The sequence below is a fragment of the Cololabis saira genome, chromosome 20 (genome assembly GCF_033807715.1).
Source record: "Cololabis saira isolate AMF1-May2022 chromosome 20, fColSai1.1, whole genome shotgun sequence".
Classification (NCBI taxonomy): Eukaryota; Metazoa; Chordata; class Actinopteri; order Beloniformes; family Belonidae; genus Cololabis; species Cololabis saira.
The window spans coordinates 3,951,126-3,970,533 of record NC_084606.1 but is presented as its reverse complement, the minus strand read 5'-3'; the positions used below and the strand labels follow the sequence as shown (position 1 = coordinate 3,970,533).

The 19,408-nt window shown below is 35.9% G+C and overlaps 1 protein-coding gene across 1 annotated transcript in view; it reads right to left on the bottom strand.

Annotated features, from left to right (window-relative positions):
* Window positions 1-3,103: 3,103 nt before the first annotated feature.
* Window positions 3,104-19,408, bottom strand: part of LOC133420923 (Fc receptor-like protein 5) — a 49,640-nt gene continuing 33,335 nt past the window's right edge. The window contains exons 5-8 of the mRNA XM_061710804.1: window positions 14,373-14,624; window positions 12,348-12,626; window positions 9,873-10,016; window positions 3,104-4,093 (exon numbers count right to left, since the gene is read on the bottom strand). Of these exons, the coding sequence (XP_061566788.1) occupies window positions 4,068-4,093; window positions 9,873-10,016; window positions 12,348-12,626; window positions 14,373-14,624 (701 nt within the window). The 3' untranslated portion in view covers window positions 3,104-4,067. The remainder of the gene's footprint in view (window positions 4,094-9,872; window positions 10,017-12,347; window positions 12,627-14,372; window positions 14,625-19,408) is intronic.

The following is a 19,408-nucleotide window of genomic DNA, read 5'->3' as shown; positions in this document are numbered from 1 at the left end:
ACTTCTCACCTAAAAATATTGAAATGAACTGATTTTGAACAAGTTCAAAGTGAAAATGGTGAACTATGAACGTGAACTGTTCATTTTTAAACTATGTGAACTGAACTTTGAACTAGAAGTATGAACTTGCACAACACTGATCAGTTCCCGCATTAGGGTCGCCACCTTTCAGAAATAGAAATAAGGGACGCCCTGATTTCAGCAGCGCAGGAGCCAAAAGAAAGCCCCAAAACTTCTAAACTGAATAAAAATGTGTTTATTTTATATGAAAAAACTAAATGCTTTGATTTAAAGTTTAAAATGCTTTAATAGCATTGAATTTTCATGACCGTACAGACAGACAACCATACTAGCAACTGAAATATCCTCCTATGCTACGTATGTCCACATCAGCCCAGATGTAGAATATGGCCTACAGGTGAAGAATATGGTGTAAAAGTTAATTTATTTCAATAATTCAACTAGAATATGGTGTAAAAGTTAATTTATTTCAATAATTCAACTAGAATATGGTGTAAAAGTTAATTTATTTCAATAATTCAACTAGAATATGGTGTAAAAGTTAATTTATTTCAATAATTCAACTAGAATATGGTGTAAAAGTTAATTTATTTCAATAATTCAACTAGAATATGGTGTAAAAGTTAACTTATTTCAATAATTCAACTAGAATATGGTGTAAAAGTTAATTTATTTCAATAATTCAACTAGAATATGGTGTAAAAGTTAATTTATTTCAATAATTCAACTAGAATATGGTGTAAAAGTTAATTTATTTCAATAATTCAACTAGAATATGGTGTAAAAGTTAACTTATTTCAATAATTCAACTAGAATAAGGTGTAAAAGTTAATTTATTTCAATAATTCAACTAGAATATGGTGTAAAAGTTAATGAAAATACGGTACAAATCGTGTCCCGTATTAGTTCAATACGGGACGCAACATTTTTTTCTCAAATAAAGGACAATTCCGTATTTTACGGGACGGGTGGCAACCCTACCCCACATTCAAGCTCGTCTTTTACAACACACCTCAACTCTCCACACTCACTCGTGCAGCTTATATCTCTGACCTTATTTACCACGGAAATGATAATGAATCAGGGTCATATGTAAAGTTTTAACAAACGTTGACCCAGATGCAGAAGTTTCCCATCAGTCACATCCTGGAGTTGTTCCAGCATCGTCACCAGGAAAGAGGCCCGCATGGTTTCCTGTTTCCTCCTCGTCATTTCCATCCTAACTATAAACAACTGATCCTAATCTTTAAATGTTGCTCTGTTAGATAAAAACACACACACAAATGTGTTTATCCTGCTTTTAGATGACAAGTCTATTATAGGCAACCTGATCTCACAAAAATCTGTGAAATGTCCACGACTTGTTACCAATATTTTCCGTGGCACCAACACAGAAACATTCTGGTAAAATTCCGTTTGAGCACCACGGATATTGTACCTATGCGAAGTCAATGGGATCCGTTGTCGTGATATATACACGGATTTTGAAGTTCAATGGACGTTGTTTAATATTATTATTTTTGTTTCTAAAATTCTAAAATTTTTGTTTCTTATTTAGTGGTATTTTTCATCACCACTTGGTTGATTATTTATTATTACATTATTATTATTTATACATTATTATTCATTATAGTGGCTTCGTAGCATATTTTTAACGCTGTTTTAACAGTGTTTTATTGATGTTTTAATGGTGTTTTGATGATGTTTTAACAGTATTTTGACGGTGAGTATTTAACCGTGTTTTCTAACTTTTTGTTTGCCATTGCCATGACAACGGAGGTGGCGTAACTGATGTGAATTTATCACAACCGCAACCGTTTCGTCGTACTTCTAACCAAGTGGTGCCTTAACCTAACCAGACCTTAACCAGAGCGTCGTCAAAAATACACAAAATATAATTTTTAATGGCTTTTGAACCCGGGAGTGGAGACGGGCGATATTTAAATTCATTATTTTAAGCATCCTCCCATTTCTTCAACCGTTTGACACATAGGGAATTCCCTCTACGTCATAGAGTGACGAGTCGGATCCTGAACGTCCATCACACCACTCCCTCCTTATGAATATGTATTATGAATGTGGAATTTCTAAACTATGATAAAATTTTAGTGCTCAACCATGGTTCAACGTGACTTTTGTTTTTTTTTTAATGAATTTTTATGGCTAATAATTTAGTCTGAATTCTAGAGCTCCAATGTCATCTGTGTTGAATGGATACTTGCGGTTGCCCGAGCATAATAATTATACTACTACTACTACTACTAATAATAATAATAATAATAATAATAATAATAATAATAATATTTTTTTAATTAATCATTACCGTAATTATATATCAGACTCAACCTCCAGAAATTAATTAATAATTTTATAATTTATATTAATATGAATAATATCAAAATATGCCGTGACTGCAATATGTTGCGGAAATACGGAAATACCTTGGACGGAAAAAGTCCACACTCAAAATGGCAGGGAAATGGCGGGATGTATTGCTTAAATATTAATATATATATATATATATATATATATATATATATATATATATATATATATATATATATATATATATATATATATTAAATATTAATATAAATTAAATATTAATATTTAAACAATACATCCCGCCAGGCCGTGGTATGTGCCCATTAAGCTGAGCGGCGTCTCCGGCCATACGCAAAGTGATGTATTGCTTTTAAAAAAACGGTTACCAATAATCTAAGTATGAAAGAGGAACTCACAATCTATTTTATGTGGAAAACAATAGTCCATCTCTCCAGATGCAGCTCCGCATGTCGTCTTTTGCTCGTCTTTTTTTTGGGAGACAGGAACTCCTTAATCCATTCATCCATCGTTAGCTCCTCCCCGGAGATCAAAGTTTACCGTCAACATGCCTAATTAATTATTAACGAAAATAAATAAATAGCTACTTTTTGCTACCTGCTGTAACCGTCAACAAATCTGTAACAGTTGGTTGTTGCCATGGATACATTGTTGCTTCCCTGACGTGGAATGATCTGCTGTGATAAGACTTTAGAATAGAAGTCGTGGTTTATAAGATAAGATAAAATGAGATTGTCCTTTATTTCTTCCTCAATGGAGAAATGCACTTTGTGCAGCAGCAGTAACTCAACACACACATGCAGGGGAGGGTAAAAAAAAGTAAAAACATATAATTACAAAATACAGTATACTGTATACATTGAAATGAAAAATAATATGCTCATTATACCAAAGTTAACAACCAATCAGATCATTATACCACAGTTAACAACCAATCAGATTGCAGGATTTCACCTTTCCGTTTTCTAATGGTATTTTATGTCTCAGAGAGAGCAGGGAGTGAGGGATCATGGGTAGTTGATGTGATTATTTGCAGTAACACAGTAACCAGTTGTGGTTTACTAAGTTGGCTTTTACAACGCATTGATATATTTTGACTATATCTCTATAGATACCCTGACTTTAATAATAAAGAATAAAAACAGTGATCACTGTTTACTGTAATATTCCATGATGTTCAATGCTCTGCTTTTATTCTGAAACTCCAGTACGTAAATATGGCATTACCGTTGCCTAGGAACGGAAACAAAGCGTAGTGGAGCTGCAGAGTGGAGTGAAAGTATCCGGTTGGTCGTACAGGATAGATTATTACACATGGGAAGTAATCTATCACAACCTTTACTTACTGCAAAAGTTTAAGTATTTTAAGTAAGTAAGTAAGTAACTAAGACAGAGAAACAGAGAGCATTATATTTATTATTTCTACTTTTGACAAATGTCACAGTAGCATAATATTGTAATTATTTAAAGGTGAAAGTGCATATTGTAATAATATTGTTAACCCTGTTAGGATCCCTGCTTCGTTTAAATCTACTCTTTGACCCCATGTGGTCTGGTAAATTATTGTAAAGTATTACAGCTGTTAGATGCACAAAAATACTTTTTTTCCCTTTTTTTTTACTTATTACCAATGGTCAGAATGCAAACAGGCTAATTAATACCAGGGGACGTGTTTTTTCCTCTTCTTTATCGTGGTCCGATGATCAGCAGCTTCTGGCATCAGCTCTGGCTGCAGCAAAGAAAAAAAACACTCAGAAGACATCCCAGTACGGAAGCGTATTGCATTCACTTGAGAAAAAAAAATCTGCTCTGTTTTTCTGAATTAAAGAGTTAATTATCTCTTCCGTATCCAGTGGCGCCAGTGCCCCCCCCCCCCCCCCCCTACAAATCTGCTGCCATCCCACTGGCCCCAATAAAAACAACAAAAAGAAAACACTTGCCGGTCACGTAGATTCTATCGTCAGTTATGAGTTTCATCCCAATTCATTTGGGCAAAACAAAAGGCATATCAGTAGGCGTTTCTTTAAGTATTTCTGAGCCTAATAATAAAAAAAATATATTTAAAAAAAAAGATTTTCTTAAAAAAAAAAAAAAAAAAAAAAATATATATATATATATATATATATATATATATATATACACACATTTATATAATATATATATATATATATATATATATATATATATATATATATATATATATAATAAAATACATATATGATATATTATAATATATATGATATATTATTAAAAATGCATATATATATATGCCTTAGGTTTTTACCAACATGGTATTAGCCATTAATATATACGCAGACAAGCATATAAAAAGTATTTATGAGCCCGTTTACTACAACTATGGAAGAGTATTAGGGGCAGGCAGGAGAAAAAATATTTGATAGGGGAAGATTTTTTTTTTATTGTGCACTTCCGAGAAAAAAGTCAAAATTTCGCCTTTTTTTTCTCAGCATTTCAACTTTATTCACAAAATTTTGACTTTTTTCTCGACATTTTGACTTTTTTCTCAACATTTCGACTTTTTTCTCGAAGTGCATAATGAAAAAGAAAATCTTCCTCCTCTAAAATATATATATTCTTTCTCCTGCCTGGTCCTAATACTCTTCCGTATACAACAGTATAATAAAGTCCTGCAATGATGGCTTTTAGTTTCGGTGTCCACCCCAAGAATTAAAGTGGCCCCCTCTGGCCCCCCTAGGAAACAGTTTTGGAGACGCCCCTGTCCGTCTCCCAGACACTTAAAACTGAAAACCAGTTTCTTTTAAATATGTTAAATGTATAAACGCAGTTTTAGCCACCAGAGGGCGCCAGAGTTTATCTAACGTCTCCTCCTCCTCCCGCACTGTTGCTGCTGTTGCCTAGCAACAGGCGCTGATGCTGCACCTCACCCGGAAACCACATCCACACCACGTGATCACCTCCAAACATCAAGCAATATACCAACAAACGATCTTCAACACAGAAGTAACTGAACACAGATGCCAAAATACTAAAAAAATAAATAATAATAATAATAATAATAATAATAATAATAATAATAATAATAATAATAATAATTCCAGAGTTTAGAGCCTGTTCAGTTGGAAGCTCACAGATTTATTTTGGGGAAACTGCAGAATCACAATAAATGGTTTATGAGTTTATGAAATTTAGTTTCTTGGTGTTTTAATTGATCATAAGGTGTGCTGGAAACATCATGTAAAATATTTGTGCTCTAAATTATCCAGAAGTATTGGAATACTGAGCAAAGCGAAACATGTTTTAGATCAGAAATCACTTCAAATATTGTACTATACACCTATTGATCCTATTCTGCTGAGGTTTGGGGGGATACATATAAAAGCACACTGCTCATGCAAATCCTTTGTTTTTAAAATCGGGTATTTTAAAATTCTGGGACTTAGTTAAAATTAAAACGGGTCCGATTATGTTTAAAGTCTGGAATAAATTGTTACCAAACAACATCCAAATAATGTTCGTGGTTAGAGAGGGAACATACTATTTAAGAGGGAATCATAACTTTAAACAGCTTACCATCCATTCAACTCTGAAAACTATGTGCTTTTATCTGTCTGTGGTGTAAAAATGTGGAACAAACTAGATGAGGACGTGAACATGTGCATTAACTCAAAACTATTTAAAAATAAGTATAAACAAACACTCTTGGCAGCTACAAATAACTGGACAGCTAATTTTATGATTTTTTTTAGACAGGATTTTATTTAGTTAGCATGTTTGTAATGCAGGCTTTATTTATATTCATTCATAAGTTAAATGCTCTGAATCTTTTAGATTGCATTGATTTATGGATTATGAATATTCTTATGGAATTTTGTATGAATGTGTGTCTGTATTTGTGTGTGTATATATATAGTACTAGTATAGTACAGTATATATATATATATATATATATATATATATATATATATATATATATATACATATGTATATATATATATATATATATATATATATATATATATATATATACATATGTATATATATATACATATGTATATATAATTGTATTATATACTATATGACAATGTAAGGGGGGGCTTTGCTTCCTTCAGCTCTTTCTCGAACTTGCACTTCATCATAACGTGCTATTTTTTAATATTATTTTAATATTATTAATAATATTATTATATATTATATTATTATATAAATAATATATAAGTTGTTGTAGTTACTGATTAGACTCTAGGGGGAGATGTTGAGCTGCAGTCAGCGTAGTGATGAGAGAGAGTGATACATGAGTGAGACTGACAGCGCAAGATAGCGACAATTAATTAATTAGGATGTCAGCAGGAGAGGACATATTTCAACATTTTTATTTATCTGTTGCAAATAAAACCTGTCTTCCAATTCATTCACAGGCTGCTCACTGAGAAGACTGAAAACGATACAAGCCTTCAAGTTAGAATCTCCCATGACCCCTTAAAAATGTAGATGGATCCGTCACTAGTAAAAAAATCTCTAGAACGGCCTGAAACTTGCTAAATGTAGCTAAGTTGGCAACACTGACGCCCAAGCCCCACCTGACATAAGCAGTCATTTTTGACAATAAAACGTATTGATAAACAGTTAATAAATGTTGTGTAGTAGTACAATATGTTGAATTAAAAATGAAAATATCCATCCGATTCTGATCATTCAGAAATCATGTGATTGGATAGGGACTTGCTTAGCTAACATGGTTCCCAGAAACATCTGTGCAATAACAGGTGGTTAGTAATGAGTTACATTTACTCCGTTACATTTACTTGAGTAAGTTTTGGGAAATGTTGTACTTTTAGGAGTAGTTTTGAATCGCTATACTTTTTACCTTTACTTGAGTAGATTTGTGAAGAAGAAACTGTTCCTCTTACTCCGCTACATTAGTCTACGTTGAGCTGTTACTTTTCTTTTATCCCTTTTATCCACGTACGTGTCAATCTCATGACATCACTGAGTGATTCTTTGGGAAAAATGTTTGTTTTTGCATGTTTTGTCACATTTACACAGACTCAAACACACACAGAGTTTCTATGAGTTCATGTTTGTTCTAGTTCTGCCTGGTAAAAAAAGAGTAGTACAAAGGCTTGAAATTTTGTACTACTTGTGCTTAATTTTTATTTTTATTTTGTTATTATTTTATTTATTTTATAATTTATTAAAGTACTTGCCAGTGGCATCGCCTGGCCTGGGCATCCGGGGCTTTAGCCCCGGACGTTATTTCTTTAGCCCCGGATAATTCAACTTCAGAAGAAAAAAATCATAACTGTACATTACGAGTCACTAAAGAAGTTGTAGTTTTCCATTATCAGTGAATGCAACAGGGGATGACGTCGAGACACCAAGACCAATCAGAGAGATGGATTGCGTCCGTATTGAACTAATACGGGACGCGATTTGTCCCGTATTTTCATTAACCCCCCATACACACGTCTGTCACACACACACATCAACACTAAATTGATCAATAATAACAAAATAAAACACAGGAAACATTAAGGCCAGCAAAATCTTAGTGGCGGGACAACAGGACCTGTTGCGTCTGTGCCAGATCTTTCTATGTGACAGACAGCGGGGAGGACTCGGGCTTCACCTCCAGGTAGGGGTTGGAAATTGGGAATTAAAAGTTCCGTATTGAACCAATACGGACATATATTATGCCAGGCCCGGTTCTACGATGGTGCATAAGCAAGCATTGCATCCTTTGTGTTTGCGTGTTCAGTTGAAAAGACGAAAAGAAAACTGACAAATTCGCCCGCGTTAAGCCTGATTTATGGTTCCGCGTTAAATCGACGGCGTAGGGTACGCGGCGACGCGCACCGTACGTTACGTTACACCAAATTCTAGTTGAATTATTGAAATAAGTTTACTTTTACACCAAATTCTAGTTGGATTATTGACATAATTTAACTTTTACATCATATTCTAGTTGAATTATTGAAATAAGTTAACTTTTACACCAAATTCTAGTTGAATTATGGAAATAAATTAACTTTTACACCAAATTCTAGTTGAATTATTGAAATAAGTTAACTTTTACACCATATTATAGTTGAATTATTGAAATAAGTTTACTTTTACACCAAATTCTAGTTGGATTATTGACATAATTTAACTTTTACACCATATTCTAGTTGAATTATTGAAATAAATTAACCTTTACACCATATTCTAGTTGAATTATTGAAATAAATTAACTTTTACACCATATTCTAGTTGAATTATTGAAATAAGTTAACTTTTACACCAAATTCTAGTTGAATTATTGAAATAAGTTACCTTTTACACCATATTATAGTTGAATTATTGAAATAAGTTTACTTTTACACCAAATTCTAGTTGGATTATTGACATAATTTAACTTTTACATCATATTCTAGTTGAATTATTGAAATAAGTTAACTTTTACACCATATTCTAGTTGAATTATTGAAATAAGTTAACTTTTACACCATATTCTAGTTGAATTATTGAAATAAGTTAACTTTTACACCAAATTCTAGTTGAATTATGGAAATAAATTAACTTTTACTCCATATTCTAGTTGAATTATTGAAATAAATTAACTTTTACACCATATTCTAGTTGAATTATTAAAATAAGTTAACTTTTACCCCATATTCTTCACCTGAAGCAATATTCTACACCTTGGCTGATGTGGACATACAGAGCATAGGAGGCTATTTCAGCTGCTATATGGTTGGCTGTCTGTACAGTCATGCAAGTTCAATGCTATTAAAGAACACGTTTTTTCATATAAAATAAACACATTTTTATGCAGTTTTGGGGCTTTTTTTTGGCTCCTGCGCTGCTGAAATCGGGGCGTCCTTTATTTCTATTTCTGAAAGGTGGCAACCTCTTTTGCTTTAATTCCTGTGTTATCTATAAGTGAATCATCCTGTTTCTATCAATATAATATGTTTAATTCTGGTACATTTTGGCAGTGTTTGGCTGTAGACAAGACGCAATAAGGCTCAAGAAACCATTGAGCTTTTTTCCCCAGGTAGATCCCATAGGCTTCCCTATAAGGGTCTGGGCTCAGCCCCCAATGTTCTCAGTCCCAAGAAACGCCCCTGGTACTTGCATTTACTTTAAGATTATTTTAATTTAAGCCATTTTTTAAATTAATTTTACTTTATTTTATTGATTTAATTTGCCTGAAGATGATTATTTTGTACCTTTGTCTGTTTGAATGGTTGTGTTAAAAAAATAAATCAGACGTTACTCAACAGTTACTCAGTACTTGAGTAGTTTTTTTTCACCAAGTACTTTTTTACTTTTACTCAAGTAATTATTTGGATGACTACTTTTTACTTCTACTTGAGTCATATTATTCTGAAGTAACAGTACTTTTACTTGAGTACAAGTTCTGGCTCCTCTACCAGCTCTGTCCAGTGGTTAGTCGGAAACCGATCTGGCCCTCCAGTGGCCGGTCCAGGAACTGCAACCTTTACTGAGAAAATGTGTGCTGTCTTGTTTTTGTTTTTGTTTACCTCGAACCAACTTTCGGTACGTGTACACAGCCAAGATGAGGACGACAGTGTAGAGGGCGAAGAGCAGAACGCCGCTAATCAGCCGGCTCCAACGGTTAAAGGTAGTCGATGGAGTGGGAGAAACAGCTGTAGACTGCAGTTCGTCTGGAAATAGAAAAGAACATATTAGGCCCAGTCCCAATCCCCCCCTAGTCCTACTTTTCAGCCCTAACCCTACATTTGCATGTTCTCGTGAGGGTAGTGGTGTCTCAATTCCTCTTTGCATCTAGTGGTAGTGGCTCAAACAAGGGTTAGGGGGCATCAATCTGGCCCTTCAGAGCGAAGGGTTTTCCGATGCTCACTAGCTGACCGAGGGACAGAGAAAATTTCCCAGAATGCTTTTCGTCGTCATTTGCAGACTGAATAAAAAAAAAAAAAAACATGGCGGACATTTCTTATTTTTTAGTGAATAAAATCAATATTTTTGAGTTATTTTCTGCATAAAAATGCATCTTGATTACATTTCTAGCGAGAAATATATATTTTACTTTCATAATATTCACTCAGTGAATGTACATAATCACTCGCTTGCCCGTTGTTGGGAAGTCTTTTTTAAACCTCACCAGAATAAAGGCTGATTTTGTCAGGGTTTGACACTTCCCCCCAGTTTGAGTTTCAGTTCTGTCCCTCCTGTTTCCCATCTGCCCTGATTGTGTCTGCACCTGTGTCTCGTTGTGTCTCGTTATCCCCTGTGTATATCTGGTCTTGTCATTCCTTTGTTCCCTGTCGGTCCGTACTGTTTCTTCCTCCATGTCTCCTCGTAGTTTTTGTCCTTCATGATCCTGGTTTTTGTTAATCCTGCCAAGCAGCACTTTGTTTTTGCCTTTTTGTAAATAAACCCTTTTTTTGTTGTGAACTCCTGGCTCCTGCTCTCCTGCGTTTGGGTCCTCAACAAAACCGAATCACAACAGAACGGACCGACAGGGAACAAAGGAATGACAAGACCAGATATACACAGGGGATAACGAGACACAACGAGACACAGGTGCAGACAATCAGGGCAAATGGGAAACAGGAGGGACAGAACTGAAACTCAAACTGGGGGGAAGTGTCAAACCCTGACAGATTTATGGTTCCGCGTTACACCAACGCAGAGCATATGGCGTTGGGTACGCAGCGACGTGTACCCTACGCCGTAGGCTCTGCGTCGATTTAACGCGGAACCATAAATCAGCTCCCGAGTTCTCATTCCGAAATTTTCGGAGCAAATTTCTTAACAGGCGTAGCTACAACTGTTAGATTTCATCTATTAAACCAACATTTATCTTCCTAAATGATTTATTTCAGCCAGCTGTAATTCTCCACAGAGCTGCAGGACGACGGCGCAGGTTGACCTGGCGATCACGTCTGTACTCCGGCTGCTGCTCCGAGCCGGCGGCTCTTATCATTGCCGAAAACATCGGGTCAAATTTCTTAACAGGCGTTATTTGGATAAACTGAGCCCAGGTTGGGGATCTTAACAGTTACTTTTACGCCTGAAAAAGTATTAAAACTTAATAAAGTGGCATATTAACAGCACTACAGCTGAAATTAAAACAGCTTTTATCTCTGGGCTTCCTGATATGGTGTGACGTTTGCGCAAACGTAACTACACAGTCGCTTACGTACCCGAACGTAAACCACGCAGTGACGTAGCACGCACATTTTAGGGGGTGGTGCTGAAAGTAGGAGTAGTGGGAGTATTGGGACAGGGCCCTGGGAAGATTACAAGGGCCCTAAAATCTAATCGAGAATAAAGTAATAATATTACGAGAATAAAGTCATAATATTACGAGAATAAAGTCGTAATATTACGAGAATAAAGTCATAATGTTGCGAGAATAAAGTCGTAATATTATGAGAATAAATTCGTAATATTATCAAAATAAAATCGTAATATTATGAGAATAAAGTCATAATATTACGAGAATAAAGTCATAATATTACGAGATTAAAGTCGTAATATTACGAGAATAAATTCGTAATATTATCAAAATAAAGTCGTAATATTATGAGAATAAATTCGTAATATTATCAAAATAAAGTCGTAATATTATGAGAATAAAGTCATAATATTACCAGAATAAAGTCATAATATTATGAGAATAAAGTCATAATATTACCAGAATAAAGTCATAATATTACCAGAATAAAGTCATAATATTACGAGAATAAAGTCGTAATATTACGAGAATAAATTCGTAATATTATCAAAATAAAGTCGTAATATTATGAGAATAAAGTCATAATACTATGAGAATAAATTCGTAATATTACGTGAATAAAGTGGTAATTTATGAGAATAAAGTGGTAATTCATGAGAAGAATCCGTGGCTTCTTTTTTAGGGCTAGTGGTAGAAAGTAGGGGGTGTATTGGGATTGGCCCTAAGTCTCCTAATGCATTATAAATCCTTACAAACACAGAAATTAATGAAAGAGCCTGGATTTAATACATACTGTGAGAAACAGAAGCACTTTTCACTGGCAGCCAGCTTTCTTCAGACTTCCCATGAGAAGGATGCTGACACCGGTAAAAACCTTCCTTAGCCCTGGACAGGGATTTAAGGCTCATCTTCCCTGTATCTTCTTTCCCGATGAAAACATTGTCTCTGTAGAAGTTCGTGGAGAACTTCGAAGTTGATTTTTCCTCTTCTTCTTCCTTGTAAGAGCAATGAAGAGTCACATCGTCTCCCTCGTTCACGGGATGTGGAGGGATCTCCAGGATCACAACTTTAGCTGAAATGGAAAGCAAAACCTGCTTCACTGTTTCCGTACGATGGAGTATTAGGGCCACAGTAAGACAAAAAAAATTGGAAATTACGAGAATAAAGTCATAATATTACGAGAATAAAGTCATAATATTACGAGAATAAAGTCGTAAAATTACGAGAATAAAGTCGTAATATTACGAGAATAAAGTCATAATATTACGAGAATAAAGTCATAATATTACGAGAATAAAGTCGTAAAATTACGAGAATAAAGTCGTAATATTACGAGAATAAACTCAAAATGTTGCGAGAATGAAGTCATAATATTATCAGAATAAAGTCGAAATATTAAGAGAATAAATTCATAATGTTGCAAGAATAAAGTCGTAATATTATGAGAATAAAGTCGTAATATTACGAGAATAAAGTCGTAATATTACGAGAATAAAGTCGTAATATTACGAGAATAAAGTCGTAATATTATGAGAATAAAGTCGTAATATTACGAGAATAAAGTCGTAATATTATGAGAATAAAGTCGTAATATTACGAGAATAAAGTCGTAATATTACGAGAATAAAGTCGTAATATTACGAGAATAAAGTCGTAATATTACGAGAATAAAGTCGTAATATTACGAGAATAAAGTCGTAAAATTATGAGAATAAAGTCGTAATATTACGAGAATAAAGTCGTAATATTACGAGAATAAAGTCGTAATATTATGAGAATAAAGTCGTAATGTTACGAGAATAAATTCATAATATTATCAGAATAAAGTCGTAATATCATGAGAATAAATTCATAATATTACGAGAATAAAGTTGTAATATTATGAGAATAAAGTCGTAATATTACGAGAATAAAGTCGTAATATTACGAGAATAAAGTCGTAATATTACGAGAATAAAGTCGTAATATTATGAGAATAAAGTCGTAATATTACGAGAATAAAGTCGTAATGTTACGAGAATAAAGTCGTAAAATTACGAGATTAAATTCATAATATTATCAGAATAAAGTTGAAATATTAAGAGAATAAAGTCGTAATATCATGAGAATTAATTCATAATGTTGCGAGAATAAAGTCGTAATATTAAGAGAATAAAGTCGTAATATTATGAGAATAAAGTCGTAATATTACGAGAATAAAGTCAAAATGTTACGAGAATGAAGTCGTAATATTATGAGAATAAAGTCGTAATATTATGAGAATAAAGTCGTAATTTAAGAGAATAAAGTCGTAATATTATGAGAATAAAGTCATAATGTTATGAGAATAAAGTCGTAATATTATGAGAATAAAGTCGTAATATTACGAGAATAAAGTCAAAATGTTGCGAGAATGAAGTCATAATATTATGAGAATAAAGTCGTAATATTATGAGAATAAAGTGGTAATTTAAGAGAATAAAGTGGTAATTTATGAGAATAAAGTCGTAATATTATGAGAATAAAGTCATAATATTACGAGAATAAAGTCGTAATGTTGCGAGAATAAAGTCGTAATATCATGAGAATAAATTTGTAATATTACGAGAATAAAGTCGTAATATTACGTGAATAAAGTGGTAATTCATGAGAACTCTAACAGAATGTTTCCATTCTCATAATTTTATGACTTTATTCTCATAATATTATGACTTTATTCCTGTAATTTCCAATTTTTTGGCCTAATACTCGGTCCTCAGTTTGGGTCCTTGTCCGGTTGGGTTATAAATGATCTATCAAACCGAGCAAAGACAGTAAAGCTGTATACTCGTGGTGTTACCGGTCACTGTGATGTTGACGGCGTTGCTGCATTCCCCCTGCTGGGACTCACACCAGTACACCCCAGAGTCTGATGGGTAAGCAGTCTCAATCAGCCAGGCATCCCCTCTGGGGAGCGCCCACCCTTGCTGGGATTCCTGAGCCGTGCGGTAGGAAGTGTTCCTCTTCAACGTCCAGCTGGAGTCCCCGCAGCGAAGAGAGATGTTTTCGTACCGGAAGAACTGAGATCGGTCAGGAGTGACGGTCAGTGTGGCTGCGGGGAGATTAAAAAATAGATTTCAGCAGCGCAAGAGCCAAAAAAAAAGCCCCAAAACTTCTAAACTGAATAAAAATGTGTTTATTTTATATGAAAAACAAAATGCTTGGATTTAAAGTTTAAAGTGCTTTAATAGCATTGAACTTGCATGACTGTACAGACAGACAACCATATAGCAGCTGAAATAGCCTCCTATGCTACTGTATGTCCACATCAGCCCAGATGTAGAATATAGCTACAGGTGAAGAATATGGTGTAAAAGTGAATTTATTTCAATAATTCAACTAGAATATGGTGTAAAAGTTAACTTATTTCAATAATTCAACTAGAATATGGTGTAAAAGTTAATTTATTTCAATAATTCAACTAGAATATGGTGTAAAAGTTAATTTATTTCAATAATTCAACTAGAATGTGGTGTAAAAGTTAACTTACTTCAATAATTCAACTAGAATGTGGTGTAAAAGTTAATTTATTTCAATAATTCAACTAGAATATGGTGTAAAAGTTAATTTATTTCAATAATTCAACTAGAATATGGTGTAAAAGTTAACTTATTTCAATAATTCAACTAGAATATGGTGTAAAAGTTAATTTATTTCAATAATTCAACTAGAATATGGTGTAAAGGTTCATTTATTTCAATAATTCAACTAGAATATGGTGTAAAAGTTAATTTATTTCAATAATTCAACTAGAATTTGGTGTAAAAGTTAATTTATTTCAATAATTCAACTAGAATATGGTGTAAAAGTTAATGAAAATACGGTACAAATCGTGTCCCGTATTAGTTCAATACGGGACGCAACATTTTTTTCTCAAATAAAGGACAATTCCGTATTTTACGGGACGGGTGGCGACCCTAACTAGCCCTAAAAATGAGGCCACAGATTTTAGGGCACTTTTAATCTTCCCAGGGCCCTGTCCCAATACTCCCACTACCCCTACTTTCAGCACCACCCCTAAATTTTGCTGCTACGTCACTGCGTGGTTTACGTTCGGGTACGTAAGCGACTGCGTAGTTACGTTTGCACATACGTCACAACATATCAGGAAGCCCAGAGATAAAAACTGTTTTAATTTCAGCTGTAGCGCTGTTAATATGCCGCTTTATTAAGTTTTAATATTTTTTCAGGCGTAAAAGTAACCGTTAAGATCCCCAACCTGGGCTCAGTTTATCCAAATAACGCTGTTAAGAAATTTGATCCGATGTTTTCGGGGATGAGAAGAGCCGCCGGCTCGGAGCAGCAGCAGCAGCTGCAGCTGTTACCATGGTAACAGCAGCAGCTCACGGCCGGGTCAATCTGCGCCGTCGTCCCGGGGGAGAAACCTGCAGCTCTGTGGAGAATTACCACTGGCTGAAATAAATCATTTAGGAAAATAAATGTCGGTTTAATAGATTAAATCTAACAGTTGTAGCTACGCCTGTTAAGAAATGTGCTCCGAAAATTTCGAGATGAGTACAGCCGCCTGCCGGCTCGGGAGCTGATTTATGGTTCTGCGTTAAATCGACGCAGAGCCTACGGCGTAGGGTACGGCGTACGGCGCGCGTCGCCGCGTAACCTACGCCGTAGGCTCTGCGTTGGTGTAACGTGGAACCATAAATCAGCCTTTATTCTGGCGAGGTTTGAAAAAGACTTTGCAACAACGACCAAGTGAGTGATTATGTACATTCACTGAGTGAATATTATGAAAGTAAAATATATATTTCTAGTTAGAAATGTAATCAAAACGCATTTTTATCCAGAAACTAACTCAAAATATCTATTTTATTCACTAAAAAATAAGAAATGTTCGTCATGTTTTTTTTGTTTGATTCAGTCCGCAAATGACGACGAAAAGCATTCTGGAAAATGTTTCCAACCCTCGGTCGACTAGTCAGCATCTGAAATCCCTCACTGTGAAGGGCCAGATTGATGCCCCCTAACCCTTGTTTAAGCCACTACCACTAGGTGAAAAGAGGAATTGGGACACCACTACCCTCACGGGAACGCGTAAATTTAGGGGTAGGGATGAAAAGTAGGACATGGGGGGGATTGGGACTGGGCCTAATATTTTCTTTTCTATTTCCAGACGAACTGCAGTCTACAGCTGTTTCTCCCACTCCGTCGGCTTTCCAGATGAGTACAGCCGCCTGCCGGCTCGGGAGCTGATTTATGGTTCCGCGTTAAATCGACGCAGAGCCTACGGCGTAGGGTACGGCGTGGGGTACGGCGTACGGCGTGCGTCGCTGCGTGGGACAAAAGCGGAGAGAAATCTCCCACAATTTGGGCATAGCAGGTGTGTTTAAAAGTGGAAGAAAGCTTTTGGTAGTGGTAGAGAGCTTTTGCAAACCGAGCTGTACGTCCAAACGAATGGGGAAAGGGCGCCAGACCAGAAAAACTTTTTTTCTTTTACTTTTTTTTTAACTTTTTCTGACAAAAGAAACCAGTTCAAGTAGCTGCTGACTATTGTAACGTTCTTATAGTAAAAAGGTCTGAATTTGTTGTCCAGTGCTTTTTGTTCACATTTTCCCCCCCGGATCTCCTGACATCCTAGATCCGCCCCTGCGTGTCACCAGTGTTGGGACTAATGCGTTATTTAGTAACGCGTTACAGCAACGCCGTTAGTTTTGCGGTAACTAATACTCTAACGCATTACTTTTTAGATTCAGTAACGCAATTACCGTTACCAAAGGTGCGTTACTCCATTATTTCTGGCTACAGTGAAGCTTTTTTTCCCCACACACGGAGACCGGAGGAAACGTAGTGTGGATGTGTGTGTGCGTTCAAAAACATGACGGTGATGGCGAGCCAGGGGAGCAAGGTGAGTTTCACAACGTGGAGATATTGGCCCGGTTTCCCAGATCAGTTAAGTAGTTCTTAACAGCGAAAGACTTCTTTCAAACCTTCTTAAGGAGCCTGTGAAAGAAAATCGCGTTTCCCAGAGTTGCTCTTAGCTTAAGTATCTCTTTCATTAAGAAGGAAATGAAAGATGCTGCTGACCCAGTCTTTACAACCATCTTAGTGAACAAAGACTCACAGATCCAGCCACGTCAGGCAAATCAATATCACACCAAGCAATGAGATATTAAAACAATGCACCCCGCACAAATTTTTATCTATTTTATACTTTAGATTTATATTGTTTAGCATTTATTGGTGACAGCAAAGGGGGAAAAAAAAGAAAAATAAGGAATAACAAGTGTGTTCCTGTATATGCTTTATGCATTACGCACAAATAAAACGATCATCATGAATATCATTTATTTGATAATTTGGCTGCTATACAGCATGTTCTCTCTGCAAATCAACCGCGTCGCCGTGCGCGAAGCAGAACTGTTTTTATGAACGAAGCAGAACTGTTTTTATGAACGCATTCGTGCGTCAGCACTTCAATCCCCTGGACGTGCTGTCGGACCGCGCTGTCAGGCAGCCGTGACACCGATCCTCCTGCCCGAGCCCGAGCCCGAGCACCTACATGTGTGATGACAGGGAAGCAGCAGCTGAAGAACGGCCTTTGATGAATCGTTCATTACAGTCTCAAATATAATCAATGGTGTCGGTTTATATTAAAGAATCTTTTTGCCCAGAAGAAAAAAGAGCGAAGACAACGACCCATAACTATTTTCTTCTCTTGAAAAAACCCACCTGCACCGCGGGGTTTAGGAGAAAAAGACGCTACAGCGCGAGTCAGGATGCAGCAGCATCAGAAGAGCAGGAATACGTGCGTGGCGGGGCTGATCTCCGCAATTAGAAGCCCTCTATAATTGTAAAAAGAATTTCACTTATCACGGGTTCTTTTTGGAACATAACCCCTGCGAAAAACCAGGGATTGCTATAATTCCACGTTGCGATTTGCGAAACTCGCCTTCTCTTGGCTCATGTTTTTGAACGCACACACACGCCCACCACGTTTCCTCCCGGTCTCTGCGTGTGGGGAAAAAAAGCCTCACTGTAGCCAGAAATAACGGAGTAACGCACCGTTTGGATGAAAAAGGGTCATTGAATTATATTTATCATCTTAATTTTTTATTATAACGCACAGGCAGCAGGGAATTAGTGCGTTAGGTAGCAGTGCTGCGTGTGAAAATGCGCTGATAGTGATCGGTGATCGATTTGCCTGGCATCGATTGATTTGGTTTCAGAACCGGACAGCTGCTCCAAAGAGCTTCTGAAAGAGCGAAACTAAAGGACGGTGTTAAGAAGTCATCTGGGAAACACCCATATCTTAGGGTTCTCTCTTAGTTCAAACCTTCTTTGAACCTCTCTTAAATCCTTAAGAGAGGTTGGATCTGGGAAACCCGGCCATTGTCATTACAGTAATCCCTGGTTTTTTGCAGCGGTTATGTTCTAAAAAGAACCTGTGGTAAGTGAAATTATTTTTACAATTATTATAGAAGGTTCAAATTGCAGAGATCAGCATCGCCTCACACGTATTCCACTGCTCTTCTGAGCCGCTGCATCCCGACTCTGTAGCGTCTTTTTCTCCTAAAGCCGCGGTGCAGGAGTGTTTTTTCCAGAGAAGAAAATAGTTATGGGTCGTTGTTGTCGCTCTTTTTTCTTCTGGGCAAAAAGATTCTTATAAACCAACATGCCACCATTGGTTATATCTGAGACTGTAATGAACAATTAATCAAAGGCTCCTGTCCTTCAGCTGCTGCTGAAGCTCATTGTTCGTTCTCAGCTTGTTGCTAAGCAACCAACGTTATTGATACAGGAAGTGAAGAAGCGGGGAGACTGTTTAGCCAATCAGAATGCAGAACACGATGCACAATGCAAATCCATACAGAACCTGCTGAA